The following is an 18,729-nucleotide window of genomic DNA, read 5'->3' as shown; positions in this document are numbered from 1 at the left end:
CCCACTCATCCACCTTTCACGCAACACCAATGGGTTGATGGTTGAGCCCTCGCTTTAAGGTAGAGACATATTGTCCCCAGTTGAGGCACCCCATTTTCGAGTTACTCGGTTTGGATTGCGACACGTGTGCTCCGACTCTCTCTCCATGGACCACAATAAATGTCATGAGATTCTGTTTCTGGGCCTGCCCACGTGCGAACCCATTTCCTATTGGTGCAGTCGGAGGAATATTTCTCATCCTCATATGTTTATAGATTGGAAAAAAAACTTTGGGATATTACAATTTCTAGTATAATTTTTTTTTTTTTTTTTTTTTTTTTTTTTTTTTTTTTTAAAAAAAAAAAAAGAAGAAAGACTTGGAATACTACATTTTAACACGCCACCCAGTTGTGTGAGGGCCTCACGTACCACCCTCCCTCCTATGGTTTTTTAATTTTTTAATTTTATTTTTTTAACCTCTCCATAGTAAGTATTTTTATTTTTATGGAGACAGCAAGATTTGATGTTCCTTGCACAACCATCGGGCACCTCTCTCTCTAAATATTAAAAGTGGAGTGTCTCTTCAATATCTAAAGTCCAATTGATTTCAGTGCAATCTTTCCTGTTGTAGCATCCAAATTCTCTTGTTGTCGTTGCAAGTGACTTTCTAAACAACTCATTCATTTGGTTGTTAAAAAATTCGTTGATCTCATCTAACGGCCCTTTTCTTAGCCTTTGGGCCAAGAAAATATTAAATTTTGCCAATTCTTTGACCCATTTCCATGTTTCTAATTTTTTTTTGGAGCATTATATTGACTAAATTGGGGTGTTTGTTAGGGCCCCCACTCCCTCCTCATGTACTTTAAGTAATTTTATCTTACCCATTAAAAGAAAAAAGAAAAAACCCCCCACATGTAATGATTAACCAATCAACCATTCTACTCCACCTTTTGCTCTCTCATCTGCTAGAGAGCCTTTTCCTTCTCCCAACCAGACCCCCCCTCCCCCTGCGAGAGCCCTTCTCCTCCATGAGAGTTTTGGAAAGGAGGAGGAGATTCACCTCCTCCCTCCCTTGGCTTCCCTTCTTTCATCTCTCCTCCATGAGTGTTTTGGAAAGGAGGAGATTTACGTCCTCCCTCCCTTGGCTTCCCTCCTTCCCCCCCTTTTTCATTTTCTACTATTGTCCCTAAGCCTGTTGCTCTTAGCTCACTGCCACCAACCCTAACCTCTCCTCCGCTCCCAGCCTTACTTATGCCACCCCCTCCTCCGCACGTGATCTCCACGCGTGACAAAGCTCCTAAACCACCCAACCCCTCCCTCCTTTTGCCAAGCGCCCACCCACTCCCACCTCTTTTCACTTCCCCGTTCACCTTCCACACACGCCTCCCCCTCTTCCCACAACCACACGCCCTCATCCCTCCACCTCCACCCCTACCCTCCTACCTTCAGCCTTCCATACCTCCTCCCTAGCTAACCGACGGATCAGTGACTCTCGCCCCTCCATTGCAAATGCTTTGGTGCACACTAGGATTCCTTTGGATTGGGTTTCGGCCCATTTCCAATGTCCTAATGTATCCACTTGCATTGTACTGGTTAGGTAGAAGTGGTTGTAGGAAACCTTACTTTTGCCACTTGGATTTCCCCATATTTGCTTGGAACTTCTTTGTATTTATCCTTTGATGCAATGGAAATCTCATCTTGCCAAAAGAAGAAGACGACAAAAAACCATACATAATGATTCACACTTCTATTAAAATGCTATTTAAACCATACAAAAACATTGAACTTGGCAATTACAATAAACACTTGACACAGAGGAAATGAAGTGCCAAAAAGAAAATACAGATTTCAAGACAAAATATTTAAAAATAATAAACAGCTGAGAATAGTGGCGCCAATATACATATGCCCTTTTATTGGTGTCTATAATTAAACATCTTCATAAGATCAGAACTGACTACTGAAAGTTTCAAGCAATTTCCAGTGCTTTCTTGATGTGAACCTGTGTCAAACATAACAATGAATTGATAAAAAATAGCATTCTTGACGACAAGCAAATAATGTTGAGGGCTAGAGAGAGAAAGAGAGTACCTCAATGGCCAAAGGAGCAGTGGTTGTGCCATAGCGTTCAATGACATGCCCTTCCTTATCCACCAGGAACTTGGTGAAATTCCACTTTATCCTAGAGCCCAAAAATCCAGTTTTACTTGCTTTTAGGAACTTGTAGAGAGGTACTGTGTCTGGCCCATTGCAACGAATCTAGATAGAAAAGAGAGTGGAGATCTATTGTTAACAAGTGAATTCAAGGTACATCACAGAATGCAGCTGTCTCACTAGGCAAGCAATAAGCATGGGTGAACAGCCATCATGGATGGCGCAATCATAAAGGATGAATATAAGCAATTTCATAAATGAAAGGTAAAATATGTAGTTCTGATGTCATGCCAACTTCTGCTACTCTCTCCATTAAGTAAAGAGAGACTATTTTTAGAACCATTGCATTAGTCTTCGTATCTGTAACAGGCTTTGAGAGTCTGATCGTATAGTCCCGAGTCATTATTTTGCTTCGTACCCAAAAAATTGAACTTGGCATCTAGTCTTTTACCCTCTGGAATTTGGAATGAGGATGGAAAGAATAATTGTCAAAAGTAAACGAGCAAGGAATTTCTTAACCAGTTTCATGACTTCTAATCTGTTTAGTGGTTGTTCCAATGCCCAATAAAGCCTGATTGTCAACTTCTCAGAAACCTTGACGTATGTCATACATTCCTAAGATTCCCAAAATCATCTCCAATGCTTCATCAGTTAAAAGAAATCCAAATTAATCCCATATATTTGACAAATCCCAAACATATAATTGTAGACTAATCCCTAACAACTTCTGAACTTCCCAGACGAAAGAATGAACTTATATCCTTAGCATGCAGCTCTTTTCTCATTCTCACATCTATATTTGGATTGTACAAGATTATGTTCCATATCTATAGAGTAATGCCCCAGATAGGAATCATTCAAATGTCAACAGTTCCTAAATCTGTACTAAAAGCATATAGCTGTCCCTCCCATTCTGAATTCAGATAATACCGTAACCAGCTCAATTCTTCCATTTTGTGTAACCCATTACTTATGGCAGCAGACAGTAAAGATCACATTATGGTTGGAAAGACTTCAGAAAACTTATCCCCCTGGCACAGTCTTTCATAATCGATGCTAACTGATTGAAGGGCAACAGGTAACAAAATGATTACACCAATAGAAGACAAGGCAATCCAACCTGCCGAGTATGGACCCAACATCACAATATAGTGAGGCATGTAGCTGCCAGGCAGGTAACCAACATTTGTCTTCAAGCACATCATCTGATCTCTTGGAAAAGAACCAAAAGGAAAAGAAGAAGAAAAAATAATAGTTTCTGAAAAAATAATCAGATAAAACTGGTCCATTGGTTGAAAGCTTCAAAAGGCTGGCAAGGCATGCTGATTTTCATTTTGTTACAAAGTCAAGAGATACAGTCCCCCCACCTCATCAGTACAGGATGTAGGTTTTACAGTCTGAAGTCAGGGCATTAAGCTGGCCCAACCATTACTGGGCCTCCTACTTAGCAGTGCTCAAGGCCAAAGGTAAATAGAAATCTCTTTGGCACAAATCTTTCTCCAAAGAAAGAATGTCCCTTTGGCATAAATCAAAACAACTGAGTGATACCATCCATCTCAACCAATGGATACCAATCAACATATGTAAAAATCAAGCTGCCACAAGAGAACTCTTTGAGGTAACACGTGCCTCATCCGAAACAGAACTTGCAGAGAGAACCGACTTGGGAAAACGTCTAGCAAGTAAAAGCAACTACTGTAACTATTGAACCTAATCTCAACATTCCAACTGCTGGGTGGTGCGTATAAGGAGGCAGAAAGTGGTCTAGCAACCGGTTCTCTCTTTCTTAACTCTAAATGATCAACCTTAAAAAAAGGACATTTTCAAGAGCTCTAAACCATAAAGAAGTGGATATAGGCATACAATATTTATATGCTTGATCCAAATCATTTTACCAATTTTCCATATTGATGGGAAAAATAAGTATCCATTTTACCGCTCGAGTAATAATTAATTAACTATCACTCAAGCTCTCTCTTTCAGTTCTTAATTAAACTCACTCTCTTTCAAGAATTTCCAGAGTAAAGCTAAAACCTTGATAAATTCACATGAACTTTTAAATTCATCTTGTAGCATTTGACAAAGAAGAGAATAAGCTTCTAGCTCAGTTGTTATTTTTTTTTTAGAAAAAAAAGTTCCAAAAATTACTCTGACAGAACATATTTTTCTGAAATGTGACACCAAAAAGCTTTAATTATACTTCAATTTGCAATCCACACAAAAAGCAGCCAGTGTATGTTTTTGTGTGTCTGTGTGCCTGCACATGTGTGATACTGATATATACACATCCAACTACCTTTTGAAATATTGGATATTCAGCTTTATATCTTGTGCATGCAAATTGTTGAGCGTCCTCGCTTGACCCAGGCTCTTGTTTTAAAAACTGATTGCATGGAAATGCTAAGATCTCAAAACCTGCAATCACCCAAGACAATCCTCAACTACAAACAAATTTAAATAAAAACTAATATAAATGATCTACTTGCTGTCCAATGCATGAATCTGATGACCTTAACAAGCCATAACAAAAACTATGTATGAGACTTGTGACCACACAAAAGTTTCCCTCACCAATGCCAAAAAATAAAATGAAGGCATTTTTACAACAATATTTTGAAGGTGCTATTTCGTAAAGCCTCAGATAATAGCAGAAACAAGCAAAGTCTGAGATGGATCTTTGACAAAGAATGAAACTAAAGCAGAATCCTTCATGGGATTCTTATAATTTCTCATAAAAATAGGAAAAACAGCAAAGTCGATAACGGGTGGATCACAAAGCTATTTACATAAAAAGAAAATACATAGAGACATACATCCATAGATATTAGATAAGTCAAAAAATTAATCTTATGAACACAAACCTTTGTCCTTGTATCTGTTGTAAAGCTCAGTCAACTGGGTGTAGTTCGTATCTGTAAACCCACTGTTTATTTAAAATCAACCAACCCATATTCAATTAGTTAACTGAATTCAGACCCAAATCACAAAAAACAAAATCCCAAAAAAGCAAATTAAGGAAAGGTGAAGAACCAACCATTTGGAAGCAACGTTAACCACAAGAAGGACCTTCCCCTTGTAAATGCTGAGGTCCACGTCCTTACCCTTCGCGTCCTGCAAATTTATCCATCGAGAAAGTATCAAGTTGCAATAAGTAGAAAAAGAAGGCGATGTGATGGCGGGGTTTTGAGATTGAATTGAAAAAAAAAAAAAAATTACCTTGACAGTGAAATCATGGATGGATTTCTCTTTGGTTGACTGGGAAGCACCCATTTCGTGTTTCTGATGGCAATATTTTCTGTGGAGTAAATATTTTTGGCCCTGATTTATTGGTGTTTCCTTTGGAAGTTTGAGCACCAAGAAGAGAGAGAGGCAGAGAGCTGCGGGTGTGGGGGGGCTTCAGGGACTGCGTTACGAAAGTAAGTCAGCGGCTTACGTTGAGGACCTTTTTTTGCTCCCTGCTGCTTATCTTTTCAACATCTGCTTCTCTACATTCTAATTTTAGCTCACTCTCCTGCCTATCCCAAAATAATAAAATTTTGCTTCATTTTATTTTTTTATTTGGAAAACTGCACTTTAACCCTATGAATTTCTATAGCATTTATAATTACTCATTAAACTTAATTTTTTTTTTTTTTAATTTAGTGAATCCATCATTCAATTTTATTTATTTATTTTTCTTCATCTGTTAAGATTTTTCATTAAATCCTACCGGATGGGTGTTAAAACTCCCAAAATATTATTTTTTTTAGGGAAAAAAATGACAAAATTGCAAAAATTTAGGTATAGTTTAATGAAATTTATAAAAATACTCATACATACGTATTTGGAAAAAAAAAATTATATATTTTTTAAAAAGAAAACGAGTATTTTGAAAAAATTGACAGGATTTAACTGAAAATTCTAACGGTGAGTTGAATTGAAAAAAATTGAAAGATATATATACTAAATTAAGTTTTTTAAGTTTAAAGAAAGTAATTATAAAAGTGACAACAATTTTGAAAATTAAGTGAAATTTCCTTTTTGGTATTATTATTTTTAGAAGCTATGCTAATGCTCTCTCTCACCATGAACGATTTCACGTACGATGACGGTAATTTTCCTCTATAACAATCAATATATAACCCTTTTTTTTTCTTTTCTTTTTTGGGTAAGTATTAATATTTTTCTTTGAAAAATAATTTTTACATGCATTCTTTACTTCATTAAAATATGGAAAAACTTTCTTTAATCCTTTTAAACTTTCATCACTTTTGCAATTTTTTCTCAAAGTTAAAAAACTCTTAATTTAATGTATCGAACTCTTAAAAATTTGTAATCTCACTCATCCATTAGGATTTTCCATTAAATCTTAACGGACGGGTGATAATTTTTTAAAAAACCCTCTTAAGGGTAATTTTAAAAAGTTTATAGAAAGTTTTCTCTTAAATATTTCTAAAATTTAGCCTACTGATCCTTATTAATAATTTTTTTTTTGTCAATGATCCATGCCCATAAGAATTTTCGGTTCCGTCCTTAGATGAAGTGACAAATTATTTTTGAAATTTTAAGTCCCACTCAACCCCCATTTTGCAATATCATAAATGATGTACAAAAGTGGGTGAAAACAATCCAAGTCATCACTACTCTTCCCTCTCCCTTTCTTTTAATCATTGTTTGCATGAATTTCTTTGAATCTCTATCCTTATCTTCAACAACCTTCCAATTCATGCCATCACACACTATGCTGCTACTGTTCTTTGTACCCCATACATTTATACAAACAATATGCTGTCATCTTAGAATCTTTTCCACCAATATTCCTCCCAACTCATTTAAAAAAAAAAAAATAATAAAAAAAAATGATATATACAGCCCCAAAAAACAAAATTCATAAAACTTTTAAAAATAACAACAAAATTTCAAAAATATAAATTCAAAACCCATAAGGACATCACAAACGAATCTGCTGGCAATGAATTTGCCAAAGAATTTCCTTCCTAGATCATCTCCAGCAGCGGTGATTATTGTAGCTATTTAAAATAATTTTTTTTTTTTTTTTTTTTTTTTTTTTTTTTTTTTTTTTTTCTATTTTAGCTACTAATTTTCAATTTAAATTCCAATAGATTATATATCTCATCCTCTACTTTCTTTAAATATTATTTTTTCAATGTATTTTTTTTATTGTAAAAGTCGAGGGAGATGGAGAGAGAAGGGAAATAGACGAGTAAAGAGGGAAGAAAAAAGAATAATAATAATAATAATAATAATAATAAGACTAAAATGTGCTACATTAAACTTTCATATATGAAAGTTCATTGTAGCAAAATAGATGGAGTTGCTCTATTTTGAAGCATCTGCTAGAAGGATAAAGTGACTCATAATAGTTAAACATAGTTCTTATGAGCCATATGAAGGGTCTGTTGGAGATGCTCTAAAGCATAAATATGCAACATATCCTCGAGCCGTTAAGGCTCCTTTAAAACCAAGTTGTAAATTCAAATTCCAATCGAAACCCTCACTGAACCTTAAAATAAACACTCAAAGAGAGAGAGAGAGACCAAGGAGCTGCAGACGACAGAAAAATGGTGGAGTAATGAATGAGGCAAAAAAAGAAACCGCGTTCAAAAGAACCTATGATCTCATATCGTTTTCTTTACTGTGCATTTAAGTTAGAGAATGGTTTATGTGTTTTCTTTATGGACGAGAAAACTGTTTTCGGGAACGACTTAAAATATATATATATATATATATATATATATATATATATATATATATATATATATTCTTGTTTTGGTTTTCACTTGTTTTTGTTTTCTAAAAGAATTAGCAAAACGCATGAGTTGCAAATTAATTCTGCTGTTTTGAAACAGCAGCCAAACAGGTTGTAGGTGTGCCGACATTAAATCATGCATCCCACATTACAATTACTCGGACGCATTGCAGCTACCAACAACCCTATTAATTTCAAGCACATCTCTTCAAAGCGAGTCATCATCTTATACCATTGGAACAAATAAAAGCAAACCCAAGAGTTTTGAATCTTATAATTTGCTTTTATTTTATATTTATCACCTTAACAGCCATCCTGGGCTGTAATCCAACCGTACCAAGTCGAGTATAAAATGTTTAAGTTCAATTCGTTTATTTTTTTTAGAGCATGAACCGAACTCGAATTTATCACCGAACCAGATAATCTTTTCAAACTCTGATTCATTTATTTCTTTAAGGAACTCAAGCTTATTCAAGAACTACTCAATTTATTTAGTCATTCTATATATAAAGTAAATATCGTGATTATTTAATGTTTTTTTAAAATTGGTACTCATTATTAGTTACTTAATTATGGTTAAGATTTATTGTTTGAATAATTAGAGAAATTAACTCAAATCTTAAATAATCAAATCTCAATTTTACACGTTTATTTTATAATATATTTATACATTCATATACACACAAATGCACTCATATCTATATCCAGACTTACAATACAATAATTCAACTAATATCTATTACATTATGAAAAACATTTTTTTCTTTTCTTTTAAGTACTTAACATGTTCTCTTTACAAAGTTAAAAATAATATTATAAAAATAATAAAAATAAAGTTATACGAGTCGAGCGGAGCTTGAACTAATCTGAGCCAAGCCCGAGCATGTTCACGAGTAGCTAGCTTACAGCCCTGGGCTCCATCCACCAACCATAATACATTAAACGATAAGGAAAAATCACCAAAATAAAATGAACCATTCATTGATCTGTGGCAACCTATTCTCAATTTTGATACAGAAAAGGAAAAACCACAAATACCCAAAAAGGATTGCATTGGGAAGTAAATGTTTCAACAACCGGCCAACTGGCCCAAAAATATATATATATATATATATATATATATATATATATATATATATATATATATCTTGATAGAATTCCTATGTAGGGTTTCCAATAAATAAAATATACTAAAAATTTGAAGGGAAAATTTAATAATGGCAAAAAATATTAGGAAAAACAAAAAAAAAAAAAAAACAAATGACAGCCTAGAGTAAGTTACAGCTCTCCACCCGTCTCTACAATGACCGTCTTCCGCTCTGCATTTGCAGAAGAGATGACAGAATAAATATATACAGACCTGGCATGCCAACATGCCATTCTTCTGTGCCAAACCGTCTTCTGAAGATCAGTACCTTGCAGCGTAAACATCAATGGCCCAGAATAAATAACCGACGCTTTTGAACAAGCCGCAGAACCCAGATGAAAAAAAGGGTCATACCTAAACAATTATTGTCCAGCAATGTGATTAATAAAAATATTTAGCATTCCAAGGGAATATGCTAGTCGGATATGATATTTTGCTAGGGAAGAAAAAACAGGATCCTCAATGGAGATGGAGATATTAAAATGACATACCAGTCATAGTAGCTAGATTTAATTTAATTTCATCTTGGCCGCCAAAAGCTTGGACCTGAAACACACATGACATAATAATATACAATATCAGAGGAAGTGGTGATCCAATTATGGTTAAGCTGATAGCATGGCATAGAAATATAAATACTATCACCTAAATAGCTAAGCCCCGCCCCCCCCCAATTTGATTAACTACTTTTCAGCCACTTTTTGTTCAAAATGGGCGTCCTTTAGTTTTAAGGCATTTAGGCAAAGTCCTCTACTTTTAAGAGAAAAAAGTTCAAATTTTTACTTCAAAAAAGTCAACTTTTCCAAAAGGTGAAAAGAGGCCCTCCCTCTCTCCTCTCCTCATTTCACATACCCACCCCATTCACCCCAGCAGCCCCCATCCCCACCCTCAACAAGCTACGAAACTCATCCATCACTATGCCAATGTCACCCTTCCCGTACCCATCTTGGCACTTCCTGGGCTAATCTACTCATAAATGCCACTCTCCCTCTCCCTCCCACTCTCAGTCTCACCCCCTCTCACTTCATACACCACCCCACCCTTGACCAGTAACTGGACTTGGCCATCACCCCTTCCCAAGCCACCCTACATTCACCCACACTGAGCCCCATTACCAATCACCCTTTTGTCTCTCGCCACCATAACTGTCCAATCCTCTCCGTAAAACCACAACTACACCCAACCTCTAATGCCATTTTATCACAACATCAACAAAAGACAACAAAAATTTAGAATGAGGTAGGGGAATTGGTTCATTTATGGGTTTTCTGGTGGGGATCAAAGAAAGAAAGGTGGAGGGCCTATGGAGTTCCTCTTTCTTTATTTTTTTGGTTGGGGGGGGGGGGGGGGGTGTTCTGGCTAGGTCTGCCTGCTGTCCTCTTAAAAAAGATAAGAAAACAGGATTGAAAAAAAAAGGAAAATAAAGATATAAATAGAAACAGGTGGGTAGATATAACAATAGTAGTAATACTAATAATAATAGCTTGATATAGATTTATACTTCTGTCACTTTCATGGCTTACGTTACAGAACTGAAAGTATTATAGAATTTTCCTTTTTCCATCTACAAAAAAAATATTTCGTAAAGGTATTATTATTATTTTGGTCATACCCAAACAGAATATCAAATAGCATAACTACTTTTCAGTTTCAAATTACCACTTTTTTCCAAAAAATTCACTTTTTTGGAAAATAACTTCTCTACCAGGAGTGAAGAAACCAAATGGAGGCTAAAGGAAAAGAGCCAACTAGCAATTTTTATATTTGATAAGATGAACCAAACACCTTCCCGATCCCTACCCCAGCCACTCAACCCCAACTATTTGCCTACCTAAGCCACAACTATTGTTTACCTTTTATTTACTCTCATTAAATAAGAAGTTCCAAAACACACACACACACACCTCTGCCTGCCACTGGAATTGGACCTTCAAATGGAGGTCTAAAAGGTATGGCATTTCTGTGGTTCATCGTCCGAGGGGGAAATCTCCATCCTTGGCCCGGTATTCTTGTGGGCTCATATGGAGGGCCGTCATACGGAAGGCCGTCATACGGAACATGTGCATAAGATGTTTTGCCCTTGTCAGGATATCTTGGACCTAGGTGGAGAGAAAACCATGAATGCTAATTAAAAGTTGTGACAGAAAATATCAAAGCAAACAATGCCATTGCCCACAGAGCCCTCTATTTTTTTAGTAACTGCACTTAAGAACCTTACCAGAAAAAGGAGGTGCTGGAAACCTCCAGTGCTCGTGACGCTCATATGGGGGTGGTTTTATTCTCTCATGGTTATTGCCAGAGTTTTCTCTCTCAACATTCTGCACAAAGTGGAATCTGTTGGAGTAGGAAGGTGGCGGGGCATCCCTCTGAGGTCTTACATGCTGGTCTCCATGAAAATAAGAGAACTGACTTGATGGCGCAGGATGAGGAGGCCGTAAATTGTAGGCCTTATCATGCAAGGTAGCACCATTAGTATGTTGACCATTATTCACTGGTTGCACAGAATAATTGCTGAAAGAGCAAGAGGCATGCTCAGGTATCTGCATTTGAGGATCTCTACATTCAGGAGAACGATAATGCATAGTTTGGTCAACTCTTGGTGCAATGGGCTGATGAACCACAGATTGAACTAAGTTGTCTCGAATATTCTGCAAGTGTACACGCAAATCAAAAAGAAAAGAGTGCATAATGAGTTCACTTCTTCTATATTGACACTGAAAACAACAAAAGAAAAGGCAACCAAGAATGGGAACGCACATGTGTATCCATGTAAAGCTTTGAATCAACACCATTGGTGTAGGGATCAGACATAGCAGATGGAGTAGGGACAGGGGGCGGAGGAGGAGGAGGTGGGGGGGATGATGGAAGTGGTGGGGATGAAGGTGGCACATCCTGAGGTAGTGGGGGAGCAAAGAGCAGTGGAACATGTTGTTCACATTGACTATGCAAACTCCGTATAGCATTGACTTCAGCAACACGAAAAGATGAATTTGTTTCAACTTCACAAGAGGGAGCCACATCCTCCATTTCAAGCTCACCATCAACATCTTCCAAGATATGTCTGTGCTTTTCGATTGCTGGGATTGATTCACGTTCTTCGCGGGCTTCAAGATTATGCTCAGGAGTGACCGCCTCAAAACTCTCTCCATCAGAATCACTTCCTTCATTGTCATCCTTGAGCATACGGGGCATACAAAACCCAGGAAGCTGAAAACTTGAATTGCTGTGCAATATGAAAAAACATCAAAAGATTGCTCTTTTTTTTTTTCTAAGCAAATTGGGAAAGGGTTACAGGAATTTAAAAAAAGAAAAAAAAAAGGGGGGGGGGGGGGTATTTTAATAGTATATGAGATAAAAGTAAATTCAAACCTTCCATATTCGTCAACAAGCATACCCTCCATTTCTCTAACAGGATCATCTAAAGCCCTTTCTGTTCTTGACGAGCGTCGAGAGTAGGGACCTGCAGAAGATGAACCGCTAAGGGAGTCCAATTCTCGCATATGGTGACGTACAATGGATTCTGGAAGGATCTTCCTTTCCAACCAAAGCCTCAAAACCTATACCGGAAAATAGAGGAAAATAGAGAGGGGTAAGCAACAAACAATAGTGAACAACTATAAGTAGATGACGATACAATTAATGTGAATGATCTTTTTCCTTATTTCAAAAGGAATTCACTTGCCCTAAGACACTGCTTGCGATTTTCGTGGGAAGTATTTCCAGGAGGAGCAGCAGCTGACAATAAGCGTGGAAGCACTGCTTGGATAGCAGAGGGGTAGATACCACCAACATCACCTGAAAATTTAAACTCCATTTAAACATCAACAAAAACCAACACAGACAACTTGCATTTTGTTAACTAGTTAGTTGTTACGTTGTAGTACAGAATACAGATGTATTACCTTTCAAACCGCGAGAACATTGAGTTATAGAATCGACAAGGAAGAATAAGTCCACCCTCCGATGTAAGCTTGACTCAGTTTCCAAATTACGGGCAAGAATTTCCACCACCTAATTTAAAGATTATAAAGAAATACACAAAGAAATACGCATGGTGAGTGTTATACTTCAAATGCAACCCAATATTAATGCTGCAAAGAAAGACCCTGCAGTCTCATCTTCATTAGGCAAAAAAAATGTCTCCTTTTAGTCCTCTAGAAAGGGATTTTTGTACACAGAACTTTACATGCACTTAACAAAGAGATTAAGATAGGGTAAAATGAGTATTTAACATAAGAAGGAAAGGCTGATAAGAGCATTAAACAGGACCATGCTCATGCAACAACCAGTAAAAGAAGAATTTGTAAAGCAGTCAATACAGCAACTACAAAACCAGAGGGTAAAATATTCAACAGAGATACTAAATTAAAAGCCCTGGAAAGCTAGAAGTAATCATCTATATTATCTCATCCAACCTAAACCGTCTCCATTAAAAATCCCAAATCCTACAACCCACCCATCCACTGTCTCAACCCTGAAAATTACAATCTCATATGTAACATATAATACAATTCTGCAGGAGAAAAAAAAAATTTGACAAAGGTTTGACCGAGTAAAAAAAAAAAAAAAGCTTTGGTTCTTTTTTGATAAGTAAGAATAGTTTTATTGAAAGCGTATGGCGCCCTACGTACACTAGAAGTATACAACAGGAAACACCTAACTAGAAAGCGAAAAAGAAGCAAGAAAATCAGCAAAGCTGATTGATAATGGGTACAAATAAGCCATCGACCAGACATACAAGGTATGGAGGAACAACTCTAACACCTCCTCTAGGGAGCTCTCTAGGTTCTCAAAACACCTAAGGTTTCTTTCTCTCCAAATACACCAAAACAGGCAAATAGGCACCATCTTCCAAGAAGTAGCGCTCCCAGATCTCCCAGACTTCCACCAACAAGCAACTAAGTCAAGCACACTCCTAGGCATGACCCAAGAAATACCAAAGCGAGAGAAAATGTTGTTCCATAGAGTTGAGGCCACATCACAATGCAGAAGAGTATGGTCCACTGATTCCCCATCCTGCTTGCAAAGACAGCATCTATCAACAATAATTATGTGCCTCTTCCTGAGATTGTCCAAGGTAAGAATTCTGCCTAGAGTTGCAGACCAAGTGAAGAAAGCTGCCCTCGGGGGAGCCTGAGACCGCCACACACTCTTCCATGGGAACCGACTACCTCCAGAACACATCATAGAACCAAAATAGGACTTCACCCTGAACACACCTGTCTTGGACGAGACCCATTTAAGACAATCTGCCCTCTCATTATTCACCTTGGTAGAGTCCAGCACCTGGAAGAAAGAGGCAAAAACATCGACTTCCCAATCATGAGCCTCTCTAACAAAGCTCACGTTCCATTGAATGGACCCGCCCAAAATCTCCAAATTATCAGCCACTGACGCATCCTTGACCCGAGCAATGCCAAAGAGATCAGGAAACACTACTTTCAGAATCGTATCTCCACACCACAAGTCATGCCAAAATCTAATCCTACTCCCATCCCCCACCTCAAATCTAAGGAATTTGGAGAAATTCTCCCAACCTTTCCTTATAAACTTCCACAACCCCACTCCAAACGCCCCAGCAACCTCTCGGGAGCACCACCTCTTGGGAGCACCTCCAAAAAGCATTGGTTCTTTACAACCTTCTTACTCCAAAATGCGTTTAAAATCCTCCCCACTAAAAGAATGAATAGAATACCTGCAAGAAATAAAACACAAAACCAGGGCAGCATATTGTACAGAGAAGTGACTTATTAAATGATCTCTTAGAAACCGACAACTAATAACCAATAATATCCCCCCCACCTTAAAATCCTGTCTCCATTGAAAATATCACCACACTTGCCCCCTAACTAAAGACATAACAAAGTAGATTTACAGGCTACCTAGTATACAATACTTCACATAATCCTAGTTCGTATACAATACTTCACATAATCCTAGTTCTAGGCAGCGTATGTATGTGTTTATATGTATGCACACTTACATAATTAGAGATCCATCAAGTACACTAAAGCTCCACTAAGTTTACTCCAGCCTTCCTTATCACTTAAATCTCAAAACTGACCGACCATTTGACTACTCACAGACAACCAAAGAAGTATTTTGCATACAAAACATCAAATATGTAAGAGATGATTCAAGAGATCTTGTTGGCTCATAATGTGGTTTTCAACATAGATGGCAGTAAAGGTAGCTTTCGGTATGAAAAATAATAACTCATTATCTACATGCTTAAAACTAGACTCCCCTCTTCTTCTTTTTCAACTTGAAGATTTTCTACATCACCCTGACTGCTAAATCTAAATCAACTCCAACCCCTAGTAGTAGATCACCTAAACAATTGCAGTCAGAGAAAAACACAACACCATCCTGAATGGATTTCCAAATGTCGTAGGTAAAGACAAGATTGATAAACGATACCATGCACACTTTGGAATTGAGTTCATCATAGAAGTGGGCCGCAGAAAGCTCAAATTTGATACACAGATATATTCAAGGACAAAGAGCTCAGTTGGGTCCCTGTGGAAGTAGATGCTTGGATACAATAGTGGAAGGCCTTTCTTCTATGGAATTGAATCCATCATAGAGGTTTTGGTGGTGAGCCTGCCAACCTGAACCAGTTTGTGTGTGTGTGTGTGTGTGTAGTTCTTGATGGTAATGGCAGAAAGTGCGAGTTGAGGTTAGTCAAATTGCCATGGTCTTACAGCACTCTCCTTGAAGCAGTTCAAATGCTAAGCAAAAGGAAATGGATAAGAAAATGGAAAAACGCCAAAAAGGAGGCCACAACCCCAAGTATACAATGTCAAATCAGCAGTCCCAAATAGACAAACTCCCAAGATTTAATGTATCCAAGAATTCTTTGTGAAGAATTTAAAGGGAGAGAAACAGAAAGAAAAGAAAAGAAGAGATGAAGGAGGATACAGCCATAGGAGTATCATTTTTCTTTTTTGGAATTATATATATATATATATATATATATATAAGTAATAAAGGAGTACAATAACTTAAAAACCAAAGCAAAGACATCCACTTCCAAAAGTTACGGCTCACTCGAGAGTGAGCCTTTTTTATGTGGATGGCGGCTTTAGGAAAAATCTTAACTTTGGATAATTTACGAAAGATGAATGTGTAGTGTTGTATGTGTAAAAAATGTGGGGAGTCTATCAATCACTTTCTTCATTGTGGGGTTGCAACAAAATTGTGGAGAGCACTTTTCCAGTTGTTTGATGTTTGCTTGGGTTATGCCTCGAAGGGTTAGTGAGTTATTGGTGAGTTAAGTGAACAATTGGGAAACCGTACTACCTTTAAAATATAGAGATTGGCTCATTTGTGTTTAATGTGATGTCTTTGGAGAGAACAGAGGAGCTTTGAAGACTGTAAGACTGTGATGTTAGAGCTGAAGAAGATGGAAAACAATCCCTTTATACATGGAAAGTAGCATGGAGTAGTTTGCATGTTTCTAATTTTTTTTATTTTTTGAAATTTTGTTATTTTTTTGTTTTTTGATCTTTTTTTTTTTTTTTTTTTTAGATTTTAGGAGTTCTCTTATATACTTCCTATGAACTAGGATTGCGCCCCTCTACGTTTTTAATAAATTTTCATTACTTATCAAAAAGTAAAGTTTACATTCCACTTAAGGGAATCACTACTAGAAAGCTCCAACCGAACCGCTAGAGAAGCATCTTTAACGCTAGCAATATTATATAAAATCCAGAAAAGCTCCCTTAACGGCCTAATCCCCACATCACAAGTCATGCCGGAAACTAATCTTGAAGCCATCTCCTACCTCAAATCTGGCATGACTATAAAACACCCCCCAACTCCTCTTGATATTCTTCCATAAGCCCACCCCATACGACCCATGAGCCTCATTAGAACACCACACACCCCACGAACTGCCATATTTAGAATCCACTTTAACTCTCCACCAAGCCCTTCTCACAAGCATATAGCATAGACATTGTCCCAAAAGAGTACTATTGAATAACATCAAGCTCTGGCACTACCTCACCCTGTCCACAAAGTCTTTGGCCTTTAACCACATATTCTCAAACTTAAAAGATCTTTTAGCAACAAAAACCCACTATGAGTGTTTTGAAAAAGTGCCCAAGCTAGGGGTAAACACTGCCTCTGATGATAAAGGAACTAACTTGGCACTCAAATCCACATTTCTAAAGTAAACATAATCAGACACCATACCTTTGAACAGGCTTACTTGGCGAGCCAAACCTTTAGAAGAACCAGACCTACATACGTTGCCGCTAGAGTGCAAACTAGATAGCCTAGGAAGTAAGGGGACCAACTCAACCTTCTCATCAGAAAATTCTAGGGGGGGGTGGTTGCGACCGGTTTGCTAGAGGGTCCATCATGGAGGGAAGAACGGCAGGCACAGACGCAATGTCTATCCCCCCAAGAAGTTTGAACAACTCGTGCAACATCCTTGGCAACGAAAAGGCTGATGGCGAGACCACCAGAGGACCACTAGGCAAGGTGGAGCTCGAAACAGCAAATCACCTCTGAGCTCTCCAAGCCCGTTCCACAACCAGGTCTTCACCCAAAGAAGAGGCCTTCCTAGCTTATGAGAGCCTAAACCACCTAAAGGTAGGCTTGATGTGAAACACATGTTTCACTTGCTGTTGAGGAGGACCTTGTTTTTCTTTATCTGCCTGTCCCTTTCATCTTAGGAATTGGGCTTCTTTTAGTGAATACATTGAGCCTTCTCTAAATGCTTCGTTGAACTAGAAAAAGCCTGATTCAAAAAATTATATGCTTCCCATCCCAAAGAGTTCAAACCCTCATCCACTATCTAAAGAGCTAGGTCCACTTCCCCTTCTAATTTCTCTAGTTGACTTCTCCATTTGCAAAGGTTCCCACCGAAATCCACCACGTCATCCCTTGAACGACCTCATCTCCTTCTGCAACATGAAAGTTGAGAGTGGACGTACCTGCAAATTTGCCTCGAGCAACCTCCTTTTGAGCTTGAGGTACAGAGGCAACAATCCTAGTATGGCCCAATGTACAAGGTGCTCGCTCCACTGTTGCACCCGGCACCGAAGGGCACCCCTGCAACTACCCTGCCCTACCTACCACCTCCACAAAGGTCACAACCACCTTTCATCATCTCCTTAACTGTTGAAGACGAGGAAGAGCCACCACGGCGGTTGACTATGAACCACTAGTGGGCAAAATTCTGCTCCCTTCGCCGAAAGGGAATCTGAAGAAAGACACCACCTTTCGCATCTCAGCGGCAAAGCGACTCCATCCCCTCTCTTCTCACCCCTTTGTGATTACGATAAGGCCTCTCCGGCCGCTACTCCCACACTCCGCACCTCCATAAACTAGCCGGACCTATAAGAGCCTCTCTAAGCTATGAATGCCTTGTTTCCATCCCCTGACGATTTGACAAACTCGGTCACTTCTATCCTTCGGACCAGCTCCTAAACTGAGTTCAACAGCCAAACAACACCTACCTTACCCAACAATATTGCTTGGGAAAACCCTCAGATTCTTTCAACCAAACTAAGAACTGAACACTCCTCTGCTATCGAGAGCTCAAAGGCTTTAGCTTCAACAACAAACAAGCTCAAGAAACCCATGTAGACAACAAAACCAAAGGCTACAGCCACGCCAACATCAAAGAGCAAACACAGACGAAAGAAGATGTTGACATGCGCCAACGAGTGAGAGAACTTAAAAATAC

The 18,729-nt window shown here is 38.0% G+C and overlaps 1 protein-coding gene across 3 annotated transcripts in view; it reads right to left on the bottom strand.

The window, feature by feature from the left end:
• Window positions 1-1,707: 1,707 nt before the first annotated feature.
• Window positions 1,708-18,729, bottom strand: part of LOC133851163 (protein HUA2-LIKE 2-like) — a 34,367-nt gene continuing 17,345 nt past the window's right edge. The window contains exons 5-16 of one of the 3 annotated variants that reach the window (XM_062287481.1): window positions 12,932-13,040; window positions 12,712-12,824; window positions 12,399-12,586; window positions 11,787-12,252; window positions 11,248-11,677; window positions 10,920-11,128; window positions 5,350-5,412; window positions 5,168-5,244; window positions 4,995-5,056; window positions 4,430-4,548; window positions 2,071-2,238; window positions 1,708-1,981 (exon numbers count right to left, since the gene is read on the bottom strand). In XM_062287481.1, coding sequence (XP_062143465.1) covers window positions 1,949-1,981; window positions 2,071-2,238; window positions 4,430-4,548; window positions 4,995-5,056; window positions 5,168-5,244; window positions 5,350-5,412; window positions 10,920-11,128; window positions 11,248-11,677; window positions 11,787-12,252; window positions 12,399-12,586; window positions 12,712-12,824; window positions 12,932-13,040 — 2,037 coding nt within the window. In that variant the 3' untranslated portion in view covers window positions 1,708-1,948. Of the gene's footprint in view, window positions 1,982-2,070; window positions 2,239-4,429; window positions 4,549-4,994; window positions 5,057-5,167; window positions 5,245-5,349; window positions 5,413-9,038; window positions 9,384-9,520; window positions 9,576-10,919; window positions 11,129-11,247; window positions 11,678-11,786; window positions 12,253-12,398; window positions 12,587-12,711; window positions 12,825-12,931; window positions 13,041-18,729 lie in introns of those variants that run through there. The other 2 variants (XM_062287479.1, XM_062287480.1) reach the window with 2 other exon arrangements.

The sequence above is a fragment of the Alnus glutinosa genome, chromosome 12 (assembly GCF_958979055.1).
Source record: "Alnus glutinosa chromosome 12, dhAlnGlut1.1, whole genome shotgun sequence".
Lineage (NCBI taxonomy): Eukaryota > Viridiplantae > Streptophyta > Magnoliopsida > Fagales > Betulaceae > Alnus > Alnus glutinosa.
This window is presented reverse-complemented; position numbering and strand designations above follow the sequence as displayed.